Consider the following 10,376-nt stretch of genomic DNA (forward strand, 5'->3'; position numbering starts at 1 on the left):
TGACACCATCTCAAATCTGAATAAATAAGCTTTCCATTGATGTATGGTTTGTTAGGATAGGACAATATTTGGCTGAGATACAACTATTTGAAAATCTGGAATCTGAGGGTGCAAAAAAATTGATAAAATCATCTTTAAAGTTGTCCAAATGAAGTTCTTAGCAATGCATATTACCAATCAAAAATTAAGTTAATGTATTTACAGTAGGAAATTTACAAAACATCTTCATGGAACATGATCTTTACTTAATATCCTAATGATTTTTGGCATAAAAGAAAAATCTATAATTTTGACCCATACACTATTTTTGGCTATTGCTACAAATATACCCCAGCGACTTAAGACTGCTTTTGTGCTCCAGGGTCACATATTACATGAGAGGCAGCGCCAACCAAAATATTTCCACATTAACACATTTTTATTAATTCTAAGTGCTTTCTGTCATTTCTTGCAGTTCCTTTCTTTACGAATCCCTTTTGAACAATGTTATTAAGGATTAGAAGTAAGGAAAATGCCAGAAAAGTGCCTTTCTTTGAGAAAAGTAATGAGAGAAACTAAAGAGACCATAAACTTTGAGGCTAGCTTGACAAAGCCTGCTCTGATAGTTTCCCTGATAGCACACGTACGTCACGGAGACATCTATTTGACGTCTGCATTACATCTGCAAGACGTAGTTTTTAGAGTGTTTGCTCATCTGCAATACGTCTACAGGACGTTTCCTATCAGATGTCAAATAGACGTTTAGAAGATGTCTGTAAGATGCTTATGATTTAGAATGAATGTAAAACTGACATCTTATAGACGTCTATCAGATGTTTGTACGCAGCAGATGCTTTCCAGATGAAGCAAGCTTTAAAAGACATCTTACAGACGTACCTGTGCTATCTGGATTAAGAAAGTTTTAAAACCTTGAAGTTTAAAGGTTTTCCTCAGACAGATAAAATCAGAAGAACTCAAGACTATTTCAGACCCTATTAGACCTCATCAGACCAATAAGAAACTGCATTAAACAAAGCCATCAGCAAGTTTTACCACGTTGGCAAGCATTGCTAAAATACTGTAGCATGTTGCTGGTATTTGTTAGCATGTTGTTAACATTTAGCTAAGGGTTGCTAGCATGTTAACATGGCATTGTTAGCATGTTTTAACATGTTAGCATTTAACATGTTGCTAGGCGCTGTTAACATGTTTTAACATTAAGTGCTGCTAACATGTTTACTAAGCTTTGTTAGTCTGTTGTCAGCATATTCTAACATGTTTCTAGGCATTGTTAACATGCTAACATTAAGCTAAGTGTTGTTAGCATGTTGCTAGGCATTATTAACATTTAACATTGTTAACTGTTACTAGCATGTTGCTAGGCGTTGTTAGCATATTTTAACATGCTGCTAAGCATTGCTAACATGTTTTTCTAGCAAGTGTGAGTAAAGTATAACAATTTAAATTTTTCAGTGAGCTGTTCTTTCACTATTGACAGGTAATAAAATAGTTCTTACCTTTAAAATTTCATCAACACAGCTCGCATCTCCCACTGGACCCTGCAGGAACGAACGAAAGCATGCAGATCTTTGCTTACAGAATCATCAATCAAATATACAGGGCTGCTTCTGACCACAGGTCAAGTATAACTTAATCTGTTAAGTTGTCAAACCCTCGAGTAGAGCAATAATACATGCAACTTGCTAATGTTATTGTAAAGAGGTCATAACATTAATATATTAGTATAGTAATAGGTCATTATAGTTTTCCTAAAGGTGCATGTTAAATGGTGGCATAAAGCCAGTAAAGTTTTGCAGTTTTATGCTAGCCAGCCAAAACATTGCAACGAATCCCAAAGAAAATAGTCTATTTTGATGTTTGAGTCATCAGGACAAACATTTGTATTCTGCTTTGTATAACTTACTTTTATGACTAAACAACTGCTGATTGCTTTTTTTCTTCCATGCTGTAAGTGTGTGTATGATCCAACCGAATGGCCAGGAATTGAAAGGCCACAGTTATACAACTAACTCACCGCGACACCTAGCATGTACACAAATAAAAGCTGAAGGCGTAAAATTGTCTATGCTTATAATTATTTATGGACACATTCAGAGTGACTTAAAGGTCCCATATTTTCAAAACTGAAATTTCCTGGCTTTTTTCATGATAACTGAGGTCTAGGTGCTATGTAACTACCATATAAGTTTCAAAACAGTCAGTCCACAGTAAAATTCACACAGCCTGCTTAAACTAGCTGTGATTTTTCACGAACCGTTGTGACTTCCGTAAAAAGTTGATGTCAGAACTACACAGTTACCGCCTTCAGTCACCACCCCGAGCACCGCCCACCGTCCCACTCTCCTTTTGCCAAACCCCCAGACAACATCGCGTCCATGCCATTGCTGAGCAGCAACAACACGGAAACATGCCGTAAAACACAAGAAGATGATATTTTAAGCTCCTTATGTAGCTGAATCTGCGCTGGTTTGAATGGGCCGCCTCCAGTTTCCCCTTTGTTTTGCTGCCTCCAGCTAGCGCTGTGACGTCGGCTGACCCTAGTTACCTGTGGTTGGCCTGGCCGTGCGTCACTCAGAAAACAACAGGCCAATCAGAAGAGAGGCTCATGAATATTAATTAGACAGGCCAAAATCGACCTGTTCTCAGCAGAGCTCCAGAGAGAGGAGCTGTAAAAATATATTGAGATGGTTTTTGGTACTTATACCGCAAATATATATTCTTAAGGACATCAAAACCTAAAATAAAACTCCAGAAAGGTGTACAATATGGGACCTTTAAGACATGTCATAAAAACATGCATTTGTGCGACTTCTGTGTATTGTTATCAGAGGCACAAGAGTGCACAAGACTGCAATGTGGTCAATGATATGTCTTTTTTTTCCAGACCTATTAGTTTGTTCAAAAATCCTCTAGACATTTAGTGACTGACTGAGAATGCAAATCTCTGACAGTAGGTGGCGCTTATGTTACAGCAGAAATATAGCGGTTACCCCTTACACAAAGCAGCGCTGCACTTATAAACACTACTTTATTCAGCATCATATGGAGGTGAGAAGAAAAATATGCAGTAACACTTAAGCCTTTATATATAATTCTATTCATCCAGAAAGTATAATGCATTAAAAAAAATAGATGTTATGATGCATTTTATGGTTATAATTATTTATGAAAAGATAGAACGCATTACAATGTACATTATAAATACCTTCATATTGCATTATAAATAAAGGCTTTTAGTAAAGTGTCACCAAAAACACTTGGTAAGACTTTAGTTTAGGGACCAATTCTCACTATTAACTAGCTGCTTATTAGCATGCATATTACTAGCATTTTGGCAGTTTATTAGTACTTATAAAACACATATTAATGCCTTATTCTGCATGAGCATATTTTAGATCCCTTAATCCTTAAACCCCATACCTAAACTTAACAACCACCTTACTAACTATTATTAAGCAGCAAATTGGGAGTTTATTGAGGCAAAAGTCATAGTTAATAGTTAGTTAATACTACAAATTGGTCCCCAAACTAAAGTGCGACCAAAAACTTGTCTGAAGACAGTCAGTTCCTTTGAGATATAGATTAAAAACTCCAGGGATTTGTGTGAATCGCATGAATAGCCTATTTCAATGTCAGAATGACAAATTTTGCAACAAGTTCGCAGGTACAAAATTTCGAAAAATGAAAGGAGAAATCCACTGTCGTTTACCTTTGAGCTCGGTTTTATCTCAGTATATCAAGGGAAATTGGATTCGTTATGATGTGAATCCTTTTATCAATATTATGGGAAAAAAGAAAGCATGCACGACTTACATCGACTGGCTGCGTCGGGATCTTGAGCTTGGTGAGGGAAGCCTTGCCACTGGGCTTCATTTCTCCCACCGCACTGCTGTGTGATTGACCGCCGTACGACTCCGAGGAGGTCTTGGGCTCGGCCGTTTCCCGGTCGTCCATGGGCCGCACATAAGCGGTGGGTTTTTGGATCATGGAGCTGGGTTTGATGAGCGAGGGCGGGAAGCTCTGGCTGGGATGCTGTCCACTGGAGAAGGAATGAACTCTTGAGGGCGAGTCCCAGTTGGCTTCTCTGTCCCTGGGCGACTTGTTGCGGCCGCGCGAGTGTCCGCCGGAGCTCATGGAGCCCTTGGCCGGGCTGGAGTGGGATTTGTGCTCGGAGCTGTGCTTGCTGGACTTCTTGTTGCTGCTATAGTCTCGCTCGTGCCGTTGACCGCCGCTGCTGGAGCCGCTACGCTGACTGCTGCCGTGGCTGCCCTGCACGGACGAGCGCTTCTGCGAGGGGGCAGAAGTTGAGGAGGACGAGCAGGATGAGGAAGAAATGCCGCCGACAGGAGTCCATTTACTGTTCTGACTCTGGGTGCCTCCGCGCTGGTCACCGTACTGGCCGGATTTATCGTCCGAGGAGGAGCTGGAGGCTTTGGGAATGAGCTTGGACATTGGGGGTTCACCGATGGTCTCCTTCATCTCGTCGTAATTTCCCAGCATGCTCTGGATGCGACTTGAGAGTTTATCTTCCTTGCAGGACTGTTGGGAGAAAAGGATAAGGTGAGAAAGACTGGAGATGAGTGCGAGAACAACAACTCAAGCACATGTATTCAAGTTTGTGTGCGCCATTTTACAAACTTCAAAACGTGTCTATCACAGGGCTTCAGGCTGACTAAGGCCCCGATCAGACAGAACACGTTTTTCAGGTTTGAAAATGCGAGGCGCACCCACACTGCCTTTTTGAGGTTGACTTTTTTTAATTTAGAAAAGAGCAGTGCACTGCATTTTTTTAATGTTGCTAGGCAACCACCGAATCAGCTGTCCTGTCAGTCTAATGAAGGATTATAGCGCAAGCACTCTAAAATCTTTGGTTTGCCGTTAAGTAAACCGTCATATTAGCAGAAACTTTAAGGCCCGCCTCTCCATTCATTCGACTGGACAATGGGGGAAAAAAAACGAGAATGACTTCGGGCGCTTTTCTGCTCAAAGTTGATTTTTTTTTCAACTTTAGGTGCTCCGAGCACTCCTACAAAAACACGAGGCGCCCGGGGCGCACAAACAGCACACAAAATTCTCACTGCCAATAGAAAACAATTTTAAAAAGGCGCCTCTCACTGCAAAAAAACGCGTTCTGTCTGATCGGAGCCTAAATGGTCACATTTTACAAACTTTTTTGCTGCTTAAAGTCAAACTGGTGCCACTACAAAGTTCGCCAGCCCTCTTTAATTTACTGTAGTAATACTAACTCCATTAACCCTGGTATTGTGGCAGAAACATTGCATTATCATATATTATTATATAGTTATTTTAGTGATGCACCGCAAATAAAAATTCTGGGCTGAAACTGGAAATTCAGGATGCACTTGGCCAAAAACCAAAAATAAATATTATTTAATAATCAATTAATTTATCAACATTATTTAATCATTAACACTCAAATAAAGGCCAAGTTGTACAAACATTTAAATTGCACATAAGGCAGTATTTAATAACAGTGTTTCTACAATTTTCACAGATTTACTCAAACGTACATTAAATAACGAAGGTAACAGTTTAGGTAAAAATCTAATGAATATGCAATAGTGCATATATTTAGCAAAATGCTGCTTTATAGAATTATTTTTTCTAGCTGACTATTGAGTTTATGGATTTTGAATGCCTGTCCCGCGGTAAATGTGACTTTACCTGACATTATCGTTTACGAGCGGTTTCAATGACGTCTTTATACCGTTGAATCACTGATTGAGACAACATTTCAAACCAAAAATTGCTCTTTCGGCCGCCAAAACTTTGGTGCATCATTGAATATTATTAAACTATGGCAGTTTCTGAATTGTATATTTTGCATTTAAAGTTTCTAAATGTCTTAGGCTACTGTTTTTATGATAAAACTCAGTTAAAGTTACATCTAACCACGGTAGTGAAAAATCATACATGGTTTAGTCTGTGCTTACCATGTTCTTATTACAAATACCACTGTTAAAACTATGGAAACTATTTAAATTACAAATTTGGAGAATCAAAAGGTCTGTATCTAGCTTTAATTATTTTCTTCTGTGTAAAAACAGTCCTTTACTAGTGGATATTTGTGTAAATATCCACTAAAATGTATATGATTTGAAACTTGAATAGAAAGTAAGACAAATGAGTCAAAAAGGCATCTGTAAACAACTCATCAGCTGCTGGCAAAGTAATTTTCATCTGCACGTTACACTGTGCTTGCATAAATCTTGTAATGTAAGAGACAGGAACATGGCCACTGTGGACATTCCCCATTTGTTTGTCTGATCCTTGCAACAATTAAACATGATTTAGAGACGATACTGAATCATATGACAAATAAGACACAAGGATTCAATATTCCCAGTCCTGTTTTATAACTTGATCTGTCCAGAATGTTTGAGTCAAGCGTACAGGAGCAGACCGTTATGTGAAGTATTTTTTGCACTACTGCCCCCAATGAGTTCATCCAGAATAAACAAGTAGCACATCGCGTCCCAACCCGACCGGAGGACATGTCAAAGCAGGGCTTTTCCACTGTTAGTACACACCACTTCATCTTATCCCAGAGGGAATATGAAGGTAATAACGGGACTGTAAGCTGTCTGTATTCTCTACCTTTCAGGTTGCATTTCTTGCATCCTATGACAGGTTCACCACCAAAGTAAAGCACTTACCGCTGTGCAAAGCTGGTTAGCGGCAAAGATTAGACTGAGAGAGACTGTAATCTTCTTTACTGTAACATATGTGACTATTATATACGTGTCCTTTTCCCACCCATTGCAGCTTTATATCAGCCCAATTTGGAAAAAAACCCATGAATGTAGAGTTTTAGTCCATTGATAGTATTTCACATCCTGAAATACTATCTTAAAAAAAAAAAAAAAGAAATGGGTCAGGAGGAATGCGATTAAATTAAATTGGTTTTTGCAGCAACTGATGTTGGATCACCTCTATACTAAAAATAGACTCAAATTATTAATGACACATTTCCACTCCAAACTTCATCCAATAAACTTTACCAAAAGAGTAGCAGAACATGGTTTCAAAAAACAAAAACAATAAAAGTCTTTCTGTATGTCCCGCCCAGACTTCTGGTTTAAAAAGGAAATGTGTCAACACAGCAAAGACACTGTGCTTGTCAGGTAATTTTATGAGGTTTTTAAAATATTAAAGTTGGGTAAACATATCCAAAACAAAAATAGGCGAATTTCCACTTTTCAACAACAACAACAACAAAGTTGAACTATAGGGGTGGAAATTGTGATAAATGTAACAATTCAAACATTAAATTCTAAATTAACAAAGCTTCCTCAAAGTTCTGACAGGTTCTTGTATGTTGTTGAGTGCAACCAACAAGCACAACAAAATAAAAGTATTATCTTGATATTATTTCATGGAACACTATTTTCCTCTCTCTCATCACTTGAGATCATCTGATGTAAAATGATGTAATTCCTTTGACTACGGCACTGTAAAATACGTTTCTCAATGACCAGTTCTTATTGGGAATGTTCTTTCCTTCCTCACACCTGCAAACTAAACCACACAATGCTTATCCCTGTATAACTAGACATTTGCTGAGCACTTACCACACATTTAGGACAAGAAGTTAACCCGCCACTAACTAGCAGACATTTTATATTAGCCGGACAGATTTATAATAAGCAACCATACTGTTAACAAAAATCTCCAGCTGATGCATCTAACAATGCAAGTACTTACCTATAAAATGCCCTGTAATAACTGTTAGGGTTCAAATAGCAAATGAAACCCGTTTCGAGATTTTCAGCATTGATTGGAAACGGTTTCTAACGGTTTTCCTCCAAAACCTACCACCAGCTGTCACTGGATATTGTTTAAATTTGGATGCATGTTTCAATTTAGCAATTACTTTGAAGCATCTTAGTTGCTATTCTGCATTTTATATAACGGCGATATCTTATTACACTGGCCTTCCTCTACACGTTGAAATTTTGGATGTAAAATAGAACAAGTCATTTTATAACTTAAATTTAGAGACGTAAATTCCCAGTGTGAAAGTTTTTTAGGGTTAGGGTTTTGTGTTACATCTTACGTTGTTTAATTAATGTTTATTGCATTATTTTAGAGTTACCATGATGGTGTTTTGTATAATTTGTGCGCATGACACCATCCACTTTCTATATATTTTATATATACACATTATTTTTATACATAAGGTGGTTGTCATTATATTATAAATGCTAAAAAAACAGGTATTAGTAATTTGGTATATCAACATTATTTAATTTAATGAAATGTTTTTTTACAGTAAATTAAAATTTAATCTGTAATACTTAATTTTGCTACGGCATTTTTACAGTAAAGTTCTGGCAAGCACAGCTGCAGTTCTTACTGTAAATTTCACAGGTTTTTTTTGTAACCATTAAAACACCCAAATCTCTCAAGTTTCCATGACGCATACATTTTTCCAGTAATTATGTAATGACCAAAGTTGCTGTTTCACCACAGTGCATTTATCAAGTGTTTGTTTTTTGCTAAAGAGCCAGATTAATTGTGCATAGAAGCCAAAAAAGAACAACCCAAGATTAGATGAGGTCTACAGGGCAAAATAATAAATAAATAAATAAATAAATAAAAGATAATAAAATGGGGGGGAAAAAAAGAAGAAACAAAATGAACTTACTTTATAAGGTTCAGGAAAGAGGGGAGAGTTAGCTGGAAAGGCCTCTCCTCCCTGCTGGATTTCTTGATTTCTCCTTTCCCTTTCTTTCATACGGAGCATATTCCGGTCTTCACGGTTCATGTTGCTAACAACAGAGACACTAAGAGTCACTAAGCAATGAAGAATTAGAGAAAAATAGCTTCCTGACACCTTGATCTACACCTTCATCTACCAAGATAAAGTTACATATTTGAACAACAAATGGAAACAAATGGACAGGATTACTGGAGACAAGCAGATGTGCTTTCCCTTCAGAAAACAAGACCTGGGCCATTTCTCAGAATAACAGACAACAGTCATGTAGCAGAACTCAATGTTACAATTCAATTAGACACAGTTATTGGTAATACTGACTTTAATTCTGTCCATCTTTGTCTTACACTGCGTGCTTCGGCTAACCAAACATTATATTCCATACATTATATTCATTATCTGCCCTGTGCGTCATTACTAATAACAGGACTCACTAAAGTAGTTACACATTCAGCCAATATTTAGCACAATGGATGAAACGATATTCTATAGCACACAGAAACCTTTAAAAAAGGTTGTTTCAAAAGTTAAGACATGAAAGACTGCTAACATTACAGGTTACGTGAGATATGTGGGGTGTGTTTGGTTAAACAAGGGTTGAGAAATCAATGGTGCGAAGTGAAACTTCGTCAGTCTTTGAGGCATGTGGTTTAGTAATTAGCAAACATCTAGTCCACAAGTCATTCGAAAAGGCAGATTTTTACTTTAAAATAAGACAAAAAAAATAATCAGTTCAGAGCGTCATTCAAAACCACAACAGGTTGAAAACAACTCTTGCTGAAATGAATGAAGACTTCAGATGCAAAGCAATGAGGCTCTTGTGTTAGCTTCGGTAATTTCACTTTAATGGCAATGAAAAGGTTATGAGTCATTTATTGAATGCCTTATTTTCAAAAATGCCCAATGTTATTATGTCATAGGAGCCTGATAAAAATGCTAATTTAAAAGAAACATCTCAGACAGATTTGGAGATTTTTTTACATCTGAAGTCTTCATATGCAAATGTTGTACAGAGGCTTATCCTGAACTTTGTAGCTTAGGACTACACGGATAAGGTAATATGCAGGTTTCCACTCATTTCTTAAGTAAACCCATAGCAAACCGGCAATGAATTAATAATTATATTCACTGTATCTCCATGAAGCCATAACTACAGATTCATTTTGCCTATGGTTTCACAACAAAATCGAAAGGACAAAATAAGGTAAGAGAAAGAAAGAGTGAGAAAAGAAAAATAGGAAAAGAGCAAAAAGAGAGCCAAAAACAAGAAAGAAAAAGGAAGGAAGAAAGAAGAGTCATGGGTAAATTAAAGGACACTTTAATCAAACTGTTTAAGAGTAAAAAAAAAAAAAGAAAAGTGTTATTACTGGGCAGTTAAATAAATCTCCTCGTTTGCTTTCAGAAGGAAAGCATGACTGATTAGATCAGCACTGCGCGGCGTCACGTCGGGGGGAGGGAGTGTTTTTAGATGCAGTTTTAAGACGAGTCACTACTAGGGCCTTTCGCACCGCTTTAGTTCCATAACTAAATGTACAGTACTAAAGTACTGGGACGATTTTGCGCGAACTATTTCCCAGTACCATTTAAAGGGTTGCATTCGCACCGAGTCGCTCGAATCATTCATGATCCAGCCTCA

General features: G+C 37.5%; 1 protein-coding gene across 1 annotated transcript in view; it reads right to left on the bottom strand.

Annotated features, from left to right (window-relative positions):
- Positions 1-10,376, bottom strand: part of LOC107715968 (AF4/FMR2 family member 4-like) — a 38,061-nt gene that overhangs the window by 23,403 nt on the left and 4,282 nt on the right. Inside the window, exons 2-4 of the mRNA XM_016522248.1 lie at positions 8,669-8,792; positions 3,814-4,539; positions 1,497-1,538 (exon numbers count right to left, since the gene is read on the bottom strand). Coding sequence (XP_016377734.1) covers positions 1,497-1,538; positions 3,814-4,539; positions 8,669-8,792 — 892 coding nt within the window. The remainder of the gene's footprint in view (positions 1-1,496; positions 1,539-3,813; positions 4,540-8,668; positions 8,793-10,376) is intronic.

This window comes from Sinocyclocheilus rhinocerous, unplaced genomic scaffold (assembly GCF_001515625.1).
Source record: "Sinocyclocheilus rhinocerous isolate Xijiao unplaced genomic scaffold, SAMN03320098_v1.1 scaffold1967, whole genome shotgun sequence".
Lineage (NCBI taxonomy): Eukaryota > Metazoa > Chordata > Actinopteri > Cypriniformes > Cyprinidae > Sinocyclocheilus > Sinocyclocheilus rhinocerous.